The sequence below is a fragment of the Thunnus maccoyii genome, chromosome 7 (assembly GCF_910596095.1).
Source record: "Thunnus maccoyii chromosome 7, fThuMac1.1, whole genome shotgun sequence".
NCBI classification, from domain to species: domain Eukaryota; kingdom Metazoa; phylum Chordata; class Actinopteri; order Scombriformes; family Scombridae; genus Thunnus; species Thunnus maccoyii.
Window position 1 is genome coordinate 16,231,242 of NC_056539.1, and position 18,291 is coordinate 16,249,532.

Here is an 18,291-nt window from a genome sequence, read left to right on the forward strand (position 1 = left end):
CACGGTGATATGAGTTACAGGAACACTAGAGAGAAGTTTAGTATCAAATGAAAAGGTAAAGAAAGAAAGAAAGATTTTGCCAATAATGGCAATAGAATATTGCCTATTTTTGCTATTATTCCGGTTGGGAAGATGTTTCATTCATCATGTTAAATGCAGCAAACTATGATGGAGTATTAGGGCCACACTGAGTGGAAAAAAAAGATTTTGAGAAAAAGTCATAATATTATGAGAATAAAGGAGTAATTTTATGAAAAAAAAGTCGTAATTTTATGAGAGTAAACTCTTATTACAAGAAAAATGTCTGTCGCGTGTGTTAAAATGAGGAATGTGGATCTTATGAAGTTATACTTTAGTATAGGTTTCAGAAATAAAGAAATACTTCAGCCTTTGTCACATGAGCACCAGATTATTATGAATATCAGGACTTTGAAACGATTGTGTCTATTCCGAAGAAAGAACCACATGGACTTGGAAGAAATTTTCCTCTTTTTCTGGAAGAGGAGATGACTAGAAGTGGTCAACTGCAAAGCTAGTTACATCTGATATATCAACGTTTTTCTCGTAGAATTGCAACTTTATTCTCGTAATCTCAAAAAAAAAAAAAAAAATCTGAATGTGGCCCTAATACTGGTGGTAGCAAACAGACCATAGCCGGTTAATTAATCAGTTAATCAATCAATTCATTCATCCTTGATACATAGAAAAAGCACATTTTTTACTCAGTTATATAGGTATGCCTGCTATCTGTCTTGAATTGGTTAGTTAAAAGAACAAAAATATTTTCGTGGGCAAACATTAGCCTGCATGAAACCCTCAAAACAAAAGATCTGTGAGGAGGTGCTGGTTGCTCAGGGCGTAGCCGGAAGTGCGCTACAGTGACTCCTCTCGCTTCAGTTGTTTCTCCTGCTGCGGCGTCTGCTGTGCCGACTGTCGCTTGTGTCTGTCACGCTTTCACTGATCATAACGACACAATCTAAAGTCAACACAACAAGCTACCAGGCAGTGAGTCAATAGTCCAGAAATGTTTCAACAGTCCATCATATTCAGATCCTCCATCAGGGTCATAGTCAAACCGCCTGGAGATCTTCCAAATGGCTAATAGGGCAAAATGACCTTGGGTGTTAAATGCATCACTTCAGGTGCAGCACAAAATTGAGGACAGAGGTTAAACAGATGGTATACATCTGTAGAGGAATACAGATGTAATGTACACATAATTATTCTTAATGCTTGTAGGACCAATACAACCAGAAGCCTCAAATTATAGGCCTGTTAGAGTTACTGTGCAGGGAAACTGGCCAGGGGTGATATGATTGGTTGGGTGCAAGTGAAGTAAGGGACTGAATAATTAATGTGTGTGGAGGGGAGTTGAGAGTTTGGGTATAGTGGGTATGAAAGAGACTGGGGGTGAGTAGACAGATAGGGAGGGGAGAAGCTATGGATGGAGAGAGAGATGCTGTTGCCAGGGAACAGCAGCCACATAGAGGACCACTGAACACAACAGCAGGATTATCTAATGGAGTAAAGGGACACAGAGACTGGTGCTCATTTTCCCCAAGTTGCTGTAGAGATAAATAAGCTGCTTCCATGGAGGGATTTGGATACAGACGGAAATCAAAGAGGGGTTTGAATTGATATTTTGCAGGGTTGGAAAAGATATTCTCTAAAGGTATTTGGAGCCACAAGCGGAGAAAAGAAGGAGATAAAGAAAGAGAGATCATGATGCCAGAGCAGATGCATTCTAATTAAAGAAAATTTTGTGTCTCGGTGGTGTGCACGGTGGAGCTGAGAGGCAGCCTGTCAGCTCGCTCTTCACAGCCAGTCTTCCCCCAACAAAGGTGGACAGAGGCGGAGGAGAGGAGGGGGGTGAGTCCAGCACAGAGGTGCCCCCTGTCTTCAGACACCTGCTGCTGGCTAGTGGTTGACATCGAGGACACTGTATGACTGTGTCTGTGCATGAGCATGTGTTTATGCATGTGAATTAGTCAAAGAGAGAGAGAGGGAGAGAGAGATTGAGGAGAAATTGCAGCCTGGTCCATGCATTTCTGTTGGTGTGGAGGATCAGGACTTTCTCCGCTTGAATCTTTACATCTCTAACAGAGGAGGAGGAGGACACACAGCCACGAGCCAGTGAGGGGTTTTTAGGGGATCTCGCACATCTCATGTGAGTATAGTCAATGACACAATGCCCTCCACTTTCTACACCTTGCACTGACATCACATCAAATCCATTTGCTCCATGTAGGATGACCTAGAAAAGCTGTGGGGGCCATCTTATTCAGTCATCGTGATGTGCTGCACATTTGGTGGTGATTCATTGTGTAGTAATATTTATTATTTTGTTGGATATTTCCAAGCAAAATTGTCATTTAAGTAACATAGTATTAGGATACATATAGTCATTTTTTTCATTTTGTTCATATTTTATAATCTTCAGTTATGGTTCAATTTTTCCATTCAGCCTTTTATAGAAATCTTAAATGGTTATTGGAATATTTTCACTTGGAATTGCATTAAAATGTCATAAGTTTTCCAGTTTTTCTGGTGTTTTCTTGCTAAACTGACAGCTTGTACCGCTCACCCCCACTCTCTTCTTCTCCTTGGGTGTTGTCACATTTGATTATAGATGACTTTGACCTGCTACAAACAAGAATGTGGTGGATTTGTCTTCATTGTGAAATCATTTTTGCTTTGTTCCTCGTGTGTAATGCAGGACCTGTGAAAATGAATGATTTCCTCAGTGTGAGACATGGCTGTCTTCCAGTTGACACTCAGCCACGAGTGTCACTGCCAAAACCACCAAAACCACTCCACTTCTCCCTGTAATTATCTCACGGGAACCCATGTTGCATTATTTTTCATTACCGTCATCCTAATACACCGCTGACAAGGATGTCATTTCTTGGATTCTCACTCACAGTATTTTTGTTGCACTATAGTCACTAAACATGCTCTGAACTGCATTAATGACACCCAAACAAGCATTTATGCCTTTCCTCGGAGTATGTTTCCAATCCTCTGTCACTCAGCAGAAGCTGCAGGCACTGTGGATTTCATACATGAGTGGAGAACGACAAAGAGACCAGGACTTTTGGTTCAATTAAATATCCACTGTGCTCCTCTCATGCACCTCATCAACCAAAACAGACCTGTGCTGCTGTAATTTATGTGTCACTAATGTGCTGTGATGATGCATCTGGCTTTCAGTGGGCTTCCTGATGCCACCATTGATCATGTAGTCAGTGTGCAGTCACGGTGTTGTACTAACTGTGTGCAGCATTTATCAGTTTATGAATTACTTTTGAGCACAAATGGAGAATATGAGATGTGAAACAAAGTTTTTTGATTAATGCTGCTACACCAACTGCACCATAAAGATGCAGTGTGAACGAAGAAACAAAAAAGTAGCAGTCACATCAGTGAAGTAGGATTAGGGAGCAGTGAGGGAGGATTAAGTCTGCATGTCGTCCTCAGCCGTGGCCTCTTGAATTCCACCCAGGAGGAGATTCGTACGTAATATTTGACTTTGAGGAGAGCTGAGTTCAGAAAATGGGCTCTGTCCGAGTCAGTCACATGCCTCTCACATGTGCTCCTGTGGGCAGGGGGGATAAAAACCATGTGACCAACAGTGGTTTCAGCCCCTAAATTGTAATGATAGAGACTAAATTATTTGGATGAAATCCCCCCTCCACAATGCCAGCTTTCCCCTCTGCCATTTAAATCAAACGTGTGGCCATGCAGCCGATTGTCTAGTCAGTTCATTCATTTTAAGTGACAGTTTTCATGTGTTATTGTAAACAATGCTCATTATTAATTATTTCTCTTCACACCTACAGGCCCTCTGCTCTCCTCTCTGAGGGATGGGCACAACAGAGGCAACTCTGCGAATGGAGAACATGGAAGTGAAAGACGAGTGGCAGGATGAAGACTTCCCCAGGTGAGACCCCTTTACCTTCTACTGGTCATCATCTATTCATCTGTCCTGTTGTTGTAATGTCAAATATGGCTGATTAGTTGGCGCTTTACTAATAATATGGGACACCGGAGCTAACAAGCTCTCACAGAAGCGCTTAGTTTTACATTTAATCTACTTACAAGCTTTGCTATTTATGTTAATTTGTAGTTTTGTAATAATGATACTTGTTTATTTTATAGAGATTATTCATCTTTATGATAGCTTTGCCTTGTTTCTATTCTGCTGTTTTAGCATCAGTGGAGCTGGCGGTGTGTTATTGTAGCTGACAGTTTTAATAATTATTCTCTCGATGTGAAATGATTTGCAGGATTTTAACAAAAATGTGACATTTAGACTTCATATTCACAATAAGTGGCACTAAAATAAGTCGGCTGATCAATGACTTCCCACAGTAGAAGAAACAGACACAAACAAGAAAAGAAAGACAAGTCTAGTGGGGTTTAGAAAGTGTGGGAAATTGATGCTGTGAAAGCTTGATAGGCATAAAAAGAGAGGTCAGTACTGGGCTCCCTCCTCCTCCTCCTCCTCCTTCTCCTCCTCCTCCCTCTTCCCTCTTCCCTCCTCCCTCCTCTGTCAGATGGGGAGGCAGGAAGCCAAGGAGCAGGTGCAGCTCTCTCTGTAAATGGTCTCAGGCTACGTCATGTGACGCAACAGCAGCTACTGATCAACAACACAGCATCGCCAGGAAAATGGTGGCAGGTTTTGGTTAAAGGAGAGAAAGAGAAGGAGGAAGAGCCAGCAAACAGCAAACGCATCATTAAGGCAGCCTGTGAGAGATGTTCTGCCCTAAACTGTTTATTATCGACTGAGACGACAGGGAATGAGTAAGCACACTGAGCATAAAGGTGTGTGAAGTCAAAAAGCTCATTTGACAAAAAGCAGCCCCTCCAGAAGGTAAGCATCATCGGTTCATCCTGATTTTGATGTTTGAGCTGTCGTAGCTGAAGGGAGAACGCAGCCATAGAAAGGAGATTATTGTGCTTTTGTTAAAAGGAAATCCCTTTCCCCATAAATCTGTGACCATGTTTATAGAAAGGGCTTCTTTTCTGACAATGGAAGCATCAGTCTAATCACTGCAGGGGTCCCCGGGGAATAGTGTCGGACCGTTCGTCAGTGCCTGTTTCTCTGGGCTAAAGCCGGTGTTGTTGGCTGAGGAGGAGCACACACTGTCACACACTGTCCTCCTGTAGATAGGACAATGAAACACGTTCGCTTTCCCAAGAATGCAGCATGTGGAGCATGCTGAACAACGCTGCGCTGCAGCTCTCTGCAGCTCTTGTTTAGCTGTACAGTCTTGTTTTCAGACCCTTAGTTGCAGTGGGTGTTGTTGCTGATATGCAAAAAAAACCCTTAAGGTGGATAGTTTTGCTTACTACACAAACATATGCAGTGCCAGATTTCGACCTCCTGTCTGCTCCTCTTTCTGCACAGGGTGTCACCAGTAATTAACATGCGGCATAAAGTGAAACAAAGACACAGAGAGGGGGGTTTACTGGCCTTAATCTTACTTCTCTCTCATTCTCTGTCCTCTATTCCTCCCCTTTTCTTCTCCATTTCTCCTCCCATCCCTCTCTGCTCTGCCTCACACCCGGCCTGGCAGGCCTGCAATCCTCATCTCTCCCCAGAGAGAAGTTAATTACCGTCTCTGCTTCTTCTGCTTGCTCCTCTTTTTTAGTGCTTAGCCAGATTAGTGACAACACCCTCAACTAGTCCACTAATGACATACTAATCACAATCTTACATTTTATAAGGGTGCTTTTATTCAAGAGTCTTAGTGCCAATCCTGAGTTATTATGTCACATTTTACACTCAACAAGCACAGTACTGGTTTCCTACATGTGTGTGTGTTTTCTCCCAGACCACTACCAGAGTACGGAGACATGGATTCCTCCTGTGGTCTCACAGATGACAGAGCCTGTAAGTAACACCGGGGAACGAAGATCTCTGACTGGTCACTGACTTCTGCTATATGTCATCAGTTACACTTACCAATCCGTCTTTCTTCTCCTCTCCTGGTCTCGCTGTAGCTCCTCCTAACACCCTGAACGTGAGCCCACCTGGAGGAGGAGGAGGTGTGTCTTCAGCCCGCCGTAAACGCCGTACGCTGGTTGCCCCGGAGATGAACCTATCCCTGGATCATAGTGAGGGGTCTTTGCTGTCAGATGACCTCCTGGATACACCTGATGACCTGGACATCAACATCGATGACATCGACACGCCGGATGAGACGGACTCGCTGGAGTTCATCACTAATGGCAATGAACTGGAGTGGGAAGGTGAGGGGTTAAGGTTGTACATGCACACCTGATGACTGTCTGCTGTTTTGACTGTTTTATTATTACTATGTTTAACCTTAACTCTGACCTCAAACCTCCAATCATTAAACAACATGAACATCATAACTTTATCTGACCTAAAGTCACTTTTTAGCTAAATCAGAATCCTACAAGATTTAAGCTGAAGCCTTTTAACTGAACCTATTTAGAAATGTCACCTTAAATCTTAATCATAGTCTTAAACTAATGTTAACCTTAATCCTTGGACCATAATACAGATGAAAAAGTAGGTAGGGATGGATATTACGATTGTTAACCCTAACTGAAAATGTTTTTTGAAGAAGAACCAATCAGAACAAATTCACTTAAAAGAACCTCACACACACAGAGACACATATTAGTGTTTATCTTTCTGTAGTACATACTTTTGTGCAGAATAAAGTACAGAGTCTGGCTCTGTGTCTGTTCAGATGACACACCGGTAGCTACGGCCAAAGCAGGTCCTGGTGGTAGTTCAGGAGAAGCGGGCGAGGACGGGAATACCAACAACGGACGCCTCTGGAGGACGGTGATCATCGGCGAACAGGAGCACCGTATTGACATGCAGGTCATCAGACCCTACCTGCGGGTCATCACACATGGAGGTCAGTGACAGCAACAGCGACAGAAATAAATCTGAAAACTCATTGAAAGCTTTGGAAAATGTCAGTAATGTTAAATTTACAGAACCTGTGGGTAAAGAACTAAAACTCTCTCTTCAGGTTATTATGGTGAAGGCCTGAACGCCATCATTGTGTTCTCCGCCTGCTACCTGCCTGACAGCAGCTGTCCAGATTACCACTACATCATGGAAAACCTCTTCCTGTGAGTCTGCTATGGCTAACTGCTTTTTCAGTATTGATGTTTTACTCTTACATACAACTGTTCTGCTGTATTTCCAATGAAAAAAAAAAAAAAACACGTCTCCCTGCTCCTCCAGGTATGTGGTGAGCAGTCTTGAGATGCTTGTGGCTGAAGACTACCTGATCATCTACATGAACGGAGCCACTCCTCGGAGTAAGATGCCTGGGATCAGCTGGCTCAAGAAATGTTACCAGATGATTGACAGAAGGTGGGAAACATTGATTGATATCCTCTATATTAAGACGTTCATAGTTACATTAAAAAATAACGTTTCTGAACTGAAATAAAAGAAGGCGTACTTTGCTGTTCATAGCTACTGTTCACCATCAATATACAGATGACACTGATACTGACAGATGAGAAAGGGAGAGAAATGGAAGTTGTCACTTGCTGTCAGTCAGTAAACTGAAGATGAATCACAGGCTGCATTTACAGCGAGACTCTATTTAGAGAAAAGCTCTGTCTGGGCAACATGTGAAAAGCAGTGTTATATTTTGAATATCTTGTGTTACTTTACAGCTATATATCAATTTAAACAGAAGCGTCCCCCTCCACTCAAAAATGTGTTTTTCTTCTTGTGACTTCAGTTGAATGTTTGAGGTTCACTGTGCAGAGTTTGACACTAGAAGGATGTTTTCACATTCATCTGCTGAAAGTGGAAAGTTTCTCTGTGCTAAGTTAAAATCAGAGTTTAAGGTGCATACCCACGAGTGTGATTTGTGGCATCACAAATAGTTTGGAGCCAATCGTGGTCCAGTATTCAACTTACACAAGTTTTATGTGAAAACTTAAAACCTCCAGTACACATATACTGAGAAATGGACTTTTCGGTGAAGAAGGAGACATCCACATTAGAAAGAAAGAAAAACCACATTAGACACAAATTACTATTCAAAGTAGAGTATTTTACATACATCTTAAAACATGTCTGGAGGGCAACTTTAACTTTTGACTTTTTTTGTGTGTTATGATGGCAGATTGAGGAAGAACTTGAAGTCTCTGGTCATCGCTCATCCCACTTGGTTCATACGAACTGTCCTGGCTATATCTAGGCCCTTTATCAGGTGAGACACACACAAACCAACAACTGAAATTCATATTTCAAAATGAGAAATGTATCAAACCTGATTCACAGACTTTAAATCCATTTTCAGTACTAAAAAGGTTCACAACTGAAGGGCAGACCATGTTTTTAACTTATCACTGCTGTATGAAATAGACGAAATTTTGGATACCTTGGATATTTTTCACTCAAAATTATTGCATAGCCTATTTAAGAATACAATAATAGTGTTAGTTCTGCTGTTTATTAATTCCAAAAGGCATGTGTGCATTTTACTCTAAGAACTTTATGTAGTCTATCTTGTGATTTTGTCTTCAAAAGAAAACACAGTAAAATATTATTGAGCGGATGCTGTATATCAAGATGGAAACAGAGTATTTTGTAACTGTAACATCAGTAATGCATTACCTGTAACTGCGGCTGTGTTGTCGTCCTGTTGTCTTTGCAGTGTGAAGTTCATGAATAAGATCCAGTATGTCCACAGCCTGGATGAACTGGCAGAGATCGTCCCTATGGAGCATGTCCATGTCCCCGAGTGTGTGGTGCAGTGAGTATCTCCGACCACTAGATGGAGAGAAAGAGCCGCAGCAGTGACTCCTAACCTGTCTTGTCCTTTTTTAAATGATTACTTAATATAAATCTAACAGAAAACAAGTCTAATTTGCTCTGATTTTAATGGATTTAAAATAATAAAAGGACAGAACTCCCCATGCACAGCCAATATTTTCAGACAGGTGCTGGTCGGTCGCAGGAACATATAAGGTGAAAATCAAAATTAACCACCACACACTGTAATGACTTTACTGTGACTTTATTAAGAGCGAACAACGCATTACGCCTGTAGCTTCTTCAGGTTCGCTCAGTACAACTGCTGAGTACTCACAGGTGTGATAAATACATTTAAGTCTCATGACTAATTATCACAGTCTTTACAAAAGGCACGAAAATGAAAATATACATATTACAAAAAACATGACGTGATTAATGTTGCACCTCGTTTCTGCTTCAAAAGAGGCAGAAATGTCAGAGATACTGTTGTCAGTTCTATGTATAAGGAACCTACACAAACTACTTGACTTTCTCAACAAGTGTATGGAAATTATAGATGTGGAAAATGTGCATACTGTTCAAACACATTTGATACCAAGACATTTAATCACCCTCATACAGGAAAGAAATATGACATAAAAGAATTCATTAACTGTCTCTCTACACATGTCATATACATCTTGAAATGTCCATGTGGCTTAATGTATGTAGGCCAAACAAAGCGCCATCTCAAACTAAGAGTTGCTGAACATAAGGCTGCCATTAGAAATGGTAATATGGATTATGCCATTGCTAGACACTACAAGGAGAAAAACCATGGGTCAGCTACGTCCCTTAAATTTATCGGCACTGAAAGAGTCCAATCCAAGAGGTGGTAACTTGATTAACCAGCTCTTAAGAAGGGAGGCATTTTGGATTTATGAATTGAATACTATTGAACCTTATGTACTTAATGAAACACAGGATTTGAGTTCTTTTTTGTGATATGAAAATGTTAAACATATGATACATAGTATTTGAGCTCTTTTCTGTGAAATGAGTAAACTTTAAGTTAACTTTATGAAACACAGGATTTGAGTTTTCGTCTGAGATATGTAAATATTAACTTGTATTTCTCTCCACAGGCTATTTGGACTCTTAGGGAGAGATGAGCCACTAGGTCCCCTGGCACTCACCCTTTCCATTTAGTGATGTAGAGGCACAGCTGTAGGACCTGTAGTCCATTCTGCTTAGGGAATTTTACCCATCCTATTCAGTCAGCTGTTTACGGGATGTAATGAAGTTTAATTACATAAAATGGTGTAATTCTTGTAACTTTGTGCAACATTAATCATGTCATGTTTTTTGTAATATGTATATTTTCATTTTCATGCCCTTTGTAAAATGTTCACTTTGAGAAAATGAAGACTGTGATAATTAGTCATGTGACTCAAATGTATTTATCACACCTGTGAGTACTCAGCAGTTGTACTGCGCGAACCTGAAGAAGCTACAGGCGAAATGTGTCGTTCGCTCTTTACATTTCAGTGTGCCGGGATTTAACATAATATTAGTACTCTAGTTCTGGAAAATGATGGCAGGTTTTACTGTGTGCAGTGAGGATATAACTGTTAATTATTTTCAGATTTGACGAGGAGAGGATTAAAGCACGGAGGGAAAGGTAAAATCCTTTGTCACTGTCTTTTTTTTAATCTAATTTTGAAACACAACATACATATTGCTCCTACTGAATTGCTCTTGAAATTAACTGTGAGTACCCACAATAACTCTGTGTGTGTGTGTGTCTGTGTGTGTGTAGGATGGAGCAGGAACAGTCAGTCCCACAGGAACCAATTAAAAAGTCTGAGAGGTACTGGTCCTCACTGTATTTTGAAATCGTATTTTCACATTGGACATTAGTTGTGACATTTATCAGTTTAGGGTGTATTGTTGTGCTTCCAACTTTTTTAAAGTTCTCAGTGCATCTTTTTCTTTCATTCCAGGCCAAAGTCAATGATTGTAGATCAAGGTTTATGAGGACGGAGCTCTCCAGGTGAAGGTAATAAAAATCACTGTTGTATTTCTTGTACTAAACACAGGGTGGCTCCACCGCATGACTCATTGTATTTCCACACAAGTCTCTAAATAATGACCATTGATTACACACTCCAGCATGATGCAGTTTATATATTTCAATATTGTTAGAATAACGTCAGTGTCAGATATTTTAGTACATATCAAGAAAACAAAATAAGTTCTTAATTGTATTAGATTGCGTTCATTATTTACATGTTGAAGTAATCAGGTATTTATCCATTAGGAAATAGTAATTGCGTGAATGGTTAATAAATAACAAAGAATATCTATACAGCATCGAAAATTAAAATTGAGTTTAAATGTACTTGAGAAATTAAATATTGTAGGTGTGTGAATATAATATTTCATTACAATAACTGGATGATTATGTGCATCTGTTGTTCAGGGGGCAACTTGATTTCAGAGAGTCATCACATTTGTATGAACACAACGGCCTGTGGAGAAAAAACTCTGGTCGTTTTGATGCTCAGTTTATGTGGAGCGTCTGTCGTAGGGCAGAGGTGCAGGCAGGGTGGATGTGGAGGTGGAGGATTTGTACAGAGTGTGAGTTGGCACATGTAGAGAGCGTAGCTGTTGTCTTTTTTAACCTTCATTGTTAGGGGGGATGTCTGCCTGTAGTTGGTAATGTTTTTCAGATTTTTTAACACTGATGCTCTGTTGTTGTATGAACTTGTTTTTGAGCTTCTTTTCTTCTCTTCTTGCCTGATTATACAAATTCATGTCGATTATGATGTAGGCTTCATCCTCGGATTGATTTTAGCAACCAACCAAGATTTCCTCTAACTGTGTTCCCCTTCACATCCTTAAATTCCCCTTTAATCATCATCTTACCCCACACATCTCCTTTATTCACTTATTCTAGCTCCTTATTGAAGCTATGCGATGAAATCTGAAGCTCAAGACTTCATGTTTTTATAGCTGCATCCTCCAATCAAATGGAGATATCTTGTGCATCATTTTGCCCAAATTTCAGCCTAATGTTATCTTTGGAAACTCCGAGATCTCCGCCAGTATTGAAAACAAAGTTCTATGGGTGTAAAGAGTGTTTGTTTGCAAAACATGAGTTCATGCTATATCTCATGGCAGCACAACATTGGGATTGAAATGTTTAATACAATTCAATTTAACACATGGGGAGTACAGATGTCTTCATAAAACCCAATACAAAGTATCATGATAGTATAAATCCCATCTGTGCAGTCTAGAACAAAGGCTGCAAATCAAGAAAGAGGATTATTTTTATCAGAGAATGTCTGCAGAATAAACAACAACCATAAGTAAGTCACGTCCACAGCCACCTTCAGAGTGTTAATGAGGTACAAACACTATGAGCCGGTTGAGACCAGCTGGCTCAAGGATATATACAGTAATATGCTGTAACTGTCTGTCATGTTACTCTGATAAAGGTCATGAGACTAAAACAGCAATTATAAAAATAAATAGAGTTGATTTAAAACAGTAAACGTTCTACAGGAGGGATTCTTCACAAAAGACAAGAGTTAAAATACAGCATAGTAACACTGTATGGTAAAATATCCTGACATCATTTCTTTAAGCTTAACAAGAGCAGCAAAATGTTTTTGAAATGGTCTTGTTGTGCCATCATCCATCATCTTCTTTTTATGCAGCGTGTGACATGTGGAGCATGACACCTTTTGATTTACACCTCTAAGAGGAGGTCCAACAAGTCTACATACGCTTCCTCGTTTTATCAACATCCAGCCTGCTGATGATCTGTGCCATCATTCTCCGATCAAGATGGCAAACGCTCCGTCTCATATCTGCCCCACCTCTCCCTTTTTTCCCAGAGGGGTTTATATCGCAACTTGAAAAAGAAAATGTCTGTTGGACTAGTTTGGAAGAACTGTTACATTATAGAAACTGTGGCTCAGTTTGTTGATTTATTGTGTGGCTCTACTGTGTGGCTCATATCGAAATGTTGCATCATCATGAGGCTCATTGGGACGTTGGAAGAGCATCAAGCTCAAAAATGTGACACAAAATTAACTGGAAAAGTAAAAACAAGCAACATATTTCTCCATTCAGTTGAAAATTTCAGGCTTTTATGTTGGTGATAAAATTCTACAAATCTTCATGTTAGTAATAGGAAAATACATAATCGTTAATCCAACATCCAAAGTGTTTTTCTGAAAGGAATTGGAGATAATGGACAGCAGAGAAAATAGTGATTTCTGTTGTGACACTTGACAGGACCAGAGATGTGTAACAACAACTTCATTGAACTGGTCAATAACGTGTATCAGATGTAAATAACGATGGTTTTCCAACGCATCAGATGCCTTTGTCTTTATTTTTTGCCTCATAACTGCTGTATCATAAGGCCTTTTCAAGCTCTCTCTCTCTCTGTTGCTGTACTGACTTTTGAAAATATCCAGATGTACTAACATTCAGTGACGTAGGGATCATTTGATTGTTTACTCTTCAATTGTGCCCTTCATCTGTACCTTACCTTATGTTATGATGTGCCTCGGTCTTCTTGTGTGTAAAATGCAGGAACATGATCACTATTTACATTTTGTGGCCTGAAAAAACCCCAAATGAGAAAATCTATAAGAATCATATGTAATATTTTAGTAAATGGCAGGTAATATTTGTCTATTTTGTGCAACATGGTTATGGCCACATATAGATTTCATTCAACACTAATATGCTTTACATTCAGTACATAATATTCAGAGTATATATTGTGCATATCACATACTATAAATATTATACTAACCCAGCATTAAGAATGTGTGATATCTGTATCAAAGTGATCATGATCAAGACAAAATACACAAATATTGTTTATATATTTGCATTTTAAGGTTTGAATTTGCCAATTTCTATTATTCTTATAGATTTTTTTTCATATGGGAGCATGAAAACATGTCATGATAATATTAAACAGTTTCTAAGAGGAGAGACAGAACTTATTTCAGATCGATAAAAGTCAAATTATCTTACAGTAGGTGGAGTTTAAGTTTATGACATCATCCTCTTACATTTCTGTGTGGTTGTTTCTGATGAACAGTTGAGAAACTTTCATATTTAACAGCAGTTTAAACATTTCGCGAACATCCTGATGCATTACCGATCAGGTTTTCTCTCATGTCTTCCTTTTGTACAATAGTCACTCAACTTATGGTAGCAGGAGTGCAAAGGAGTAAGAAGTTTTATTTTTGTAAAGAACTGCATAATTGTATTTCCTGTATTCTATTGATATTGTTTTGCACTATTGCATTTGGTTTGAATGGTCTCAGCGTAGAATGTGATTGATTTATGTTAAGGAGGTGATGACCCTAAAATGCATTTTTGTGTTGTTGTTAAGTAGCATGACTAATGTCATGCAGTTGTGTATGTGACAGTAGGGCATGGACGTGCTTATCTTTCTTTGGTACAGAAAATAAGACTCATGAAGTTTCTAAAGTGCCATCTCATTTCTATTTTTCTCTTTTGCCTTTATAGTGCAGGAATGTCAAAGGAAAGGTTTAACTTTTTCTATTCTTTTCAGTCTGTAAGGCTGTTTTCACACTGATGAACCAAACCTGAGCGGTCCCATCAAATATGTATCAAGCTTGATGGAAAAGTCTCAGCTCAGTAACCGCGGTTTGTCATCCTGTTTGAGGTTGGTTGGCTGTACCGAGTGCCTCTTTTTCAACCAAATGATTAAAAGTAATCCAGAAAAGGTGAAGGAATGTGAAGCATAACCACTGAATTCTTACTTATTAGGGCATAAACAGTAGGTTCTGCAGACTAATTGCTGATGTGACCTTTCCAAAATTTTCATTTGGACTATAAAAGCACAATATATCATCACAAAGCATTGGCTTACCATTTGTCTGCTGTACAATGTTTGCTCAGATTATGATGGGAAACATGATCTATTATTCATTGTTCTGGTGTCTTTAGATTGCTATGATTGTGTCTGACTTGTAAATATGACTGAATAAATTGTTCCTCCCAAAAAATCCATTGTGTTTCTGGTTTCCATTTGTCATTTCTAGCCTTCAGATACAGAGTTTACTTAGAAACTTACATGACATGACATTTGTCCAGTGTAGGCCACAGAATATGGAAACAAAAAATAAGTATCTCAGTGAAATTATAAATCTGTGATATTTACTTAAATTCCTGGTTCATTTTCTACACTTGGCCTTTAGCAAAGCCTTAGCGACATGCTAATGGGCCTGATGGTGTTGGGTGAGGCCATTTTCAGACAACAATGTGCAGAAAAAAAAGGTGACACACCTTTTCTCAGTACCTGAATGTTGTGTAAACAGTCTCGGTGCTTCGCAGCCTCTCTCTGCGGGTGGAGGTGGTGCATGATATGGAAAATGACCAGTTTCAGTGCTACTTCCTGAATAGTTTTTTTTTAAAATTGTGTGCACTGTTAACACAAAGTATTTCAGAAAGTCAATACGTCATGCACATGTCATCAACTGATTTCTATAGGTTGCCTTTTTATGAATTTATAACTCTGTTCACTGTTAGTTTTGATTATCTTGGTCATGTGCTTATTTCTTGTCTATGTATCAGGCATGTGTACAGTATATGCATGTATTTAGGTATGTATATATTCTTGTAATTGTATGTGTGTATATTATCCTATATGTTAGGATAGTTAGTATATGTTAGTATTTTATCCATATATATATAGTATATACCCATAACGTGTTTTAAAAAGTGCTGTATATATAAAGTTATTGATATTATTCACAGAGAGAAAAAATCATGACTCTTGAAGGACATGTGAGGCAGATGCATCTGAAATGCCACCAAATCTTTGTAGTATTGAAAGTTTGTTATTAAAATGTTGTAGCTGTGAGTCAAGGCAAGTCTGTCTGATTCTTTTAAACCTGAGGAAGCCACAATGTGATCACAAATTTATTATTATGTACAACCATGTTGCTCAAGGTTTTTTGTTTTTTTCAGTATCTCAAAAGTGCATTTAAGCATATGATGAAGATTGTGTGTCTGTGTGTACATAAAGCTCCAGTAAATACTATAGCTGTATAATAATATACAACAGTGGGCTCTGCTGGGCTGGATAAACTTTTTCACAGCAATTATTTCAATTCAGTGCAATAATGAATACTGAATCTGAGCCATTGTCATTAGTTCCAGCTGTGCTTTTCTCTCTGTGACAAGTCAAAATGTCTGCTGTAAAAAAAGGTTTTGCTTCATTTGGGAGCAAAAACAAGAAAGAAGTGTTTTGATCCTAGTGAAGCTATCAAGTTTCAAGTTTAACAAAAATATACATACACCAAATATATACCAAAACAACATGTCAAGTACAAGAATAACAGTCTTTTGACAAGGAAGATGCTGCTCATCAAGCAAACATGTCGGTCAAATCCAAAATATCATGAAACCACTCTTGGTCTTGAGTTTACTGTCGATATGACGATGGAACCGTGTGTGTTTTGTGTGTAAAAACTAAAACACTTTTGATAATATCATTTTAATAAAATTCCGCTTTCTCACTAGTCTTCCCAATATTGTTACCACTTGATCCAAATACAATCAGTTCAAGCATGCAGGGGCATTTTCAAATGTGGTCATAACAGAAGAAGATTTGGAACCATTGATAAATTCGTCAATAATTTGTGCTTCTAATCAAATCACAAATTTTGCTCTTCCACTTACACTCATCGAGCACTTTATTAGGAACACGTGTGTAATCTAATGTAATCAAATACAACGGCTCTGCCATAAATTCTACGTTTATGAGGCTTATTCATTTTCATTGTTTGTTGACATTGTAAGAAAGGTGATAATCCTATTTTATATTTATTATTGAGGTTACAGGTGGTTGAGGACATCTCATCTTACTTTAGATGAAGCCTTTTCAGTGTGATGTCACTTCTTCAGGGGACGGCCCTACATGCCCAGACTTGGCTGGCTGACAGGTTTGGCTCTAGACTGCACAGAGTCCGGATAAGGTTCCCGAGAAATGTGACTGTCTTTTCTCGGATGAAGGTAGTCCTGTGACATAAGATCGTCACATGAGTCACCCTTCACACCCTTCACACCCTTCTCTCTTACTGAAAGAGAGACCCTGACTGTCGACTCCTGACCCCCGACAGCTGTGACAGGATTCACCTTGCACACAGACACACAAATAGAAACATGTTCGTCACACACGCCATCAGGGAAAGAGAGTCTATGAAAACTTACAAGGTGTGACTGATTTGCAGTATATAAAGCAAAATTAAAGCATTGTTCACTTCAGATATTGCTTCAGCTGGAACATTTTTGGAAAGTAATAAAACATCAAGCATCGTTCTGACTCACACGTGACATATGACATCTGTACCAGTTAAGCTGATGTCACAGAGCTCTCACACTCCTGACAAGCCAAACACATGAAAGACAATCTACAGCATGATGTGAGTATATGTTACACCGGTAAATCATATGCTTATGAGCATATATGTATAAAGGAGTCCTGACTGTTGTTTAGGGATGACCTAAATGTAACCTTGTTAAAGTCAACATTGCTGCCATTGTATTCCATTTTATGTGTCCTCTATTCTGCCTCTACTACATATCAGAGGGAAATATAAAATATTTGCATTAAATATGGTCTGTGCTCCTCAAAAAAACCCTTACCATTTAAACAAAAAGGATGTACGCTCATTGTTTTACTTATTTTGTAAATTAATTTTAACTATTATATTCCAGAAATGCTTATCGCCAGTCTGGTAATTACAGTTAAGATATTTTTCCTCTAACTGATTTGTTGCTGCAGTTAAGCTTTTCAATGATTTGCTGGAGTATTAAGACCTTTGTGATTATTTATTACTGCTGGCTGTTAGATCTTTTGTATTCTTTATATGCTCTGTGTTCCTCTTGCACTACTACAGCACTATATATATATATATATATATAAAAATCTCCCTCTCAACCCCCTCCCATGGGGGGGTGGGGGGTGGGGGGGGGGGATGTCTTCCTCAAGCTCGGGTCCTCTACCAGAGGCCTGGGAGTTTGAGGGTTCTGCGCAGTATCTTAGCTGTTCCTAGGACTACGCTCTTCTGGACAGAGACCTCAGATGTTGTACCTGGAATCTGCTGGAGCCACTCTCCCAGTTTGTGGGTCACAGCCCCCAGTGCTCAAATTACCACTGGCACCACTGTTGCCTTTACTCATCACATCTTTTCATTTTTTTTTACACACACACACACACACACACACACACACACATATAGTACATATATATATATATATATATTGCACACTATATTCATCATTCCCTATATTCTCCATTCTTTCTTTATGTAAAAATGATATATTTTAAAACCATAATTTTGAATTCTTCTACAGTTTTAATACCTGTTGCATTTATGCTGCCTTTTCACCAAGCCTGGCCTTAATCTCATGGTTAGTCTGTGACCTACTCAGGCATCTACTTGAAGCGATGCAGATCAGTTATTTCAGAGCTA

The 18,291-nt window shown here is 39.1% G+C and overlaps 1 protein-coding gene across 2 annotated transcripts; it reads left to right on the forward strand.

Annotated features, from left to right (window-relative positions):
- The first annotated feature begins 479 nt into the window (after nt 1-479).
- atcaya (ATCAY kinesin light chain interacting caytaxin a) lies at nt 480-13,141 on the forward strand. Of its 2 annotated transcripts, XM_042417881.1 has the most exons (13): nt 480-2,167; nt 3,840-3,940; nt 5,838-5,896; nt 6,007-6,255; nt 6,726-6,899; nt 7,017-7,119; nt 7,235-7,366; nt 8,136-8,222; nt 8,670-8,768; nt 10,395-10,430; nt 10,569-10,619; nt 10,753-10,808; nt 12,475-13,141. In XM_042417881.1, exons 2-12 carry the CDS (start codon nt 3,864-3,866, stop codon nt 10,784-10,786), a joined length of 1,101 nt encoding a protein of 366 aa, XP_042273815.1. In that variant the 5' UTR covers nt 480-2,167; nt 3,840-3,863; the 3' UTR covers nt 10,787-10,808; nt 12,475-13,141. The 2 variants fall into 2 exon arrangements, with proteins under 2 accessions (XP_042273815.1, XP_042273816.1); XM_042417882.1 differs by lacking the exons at nt 480-2,167; nt 3,840-3,940 and adding an exon at nt 4,557-4,873.
- Nucleotides 13,142-18,291: the final 5,150 nt, after the last annotated feature.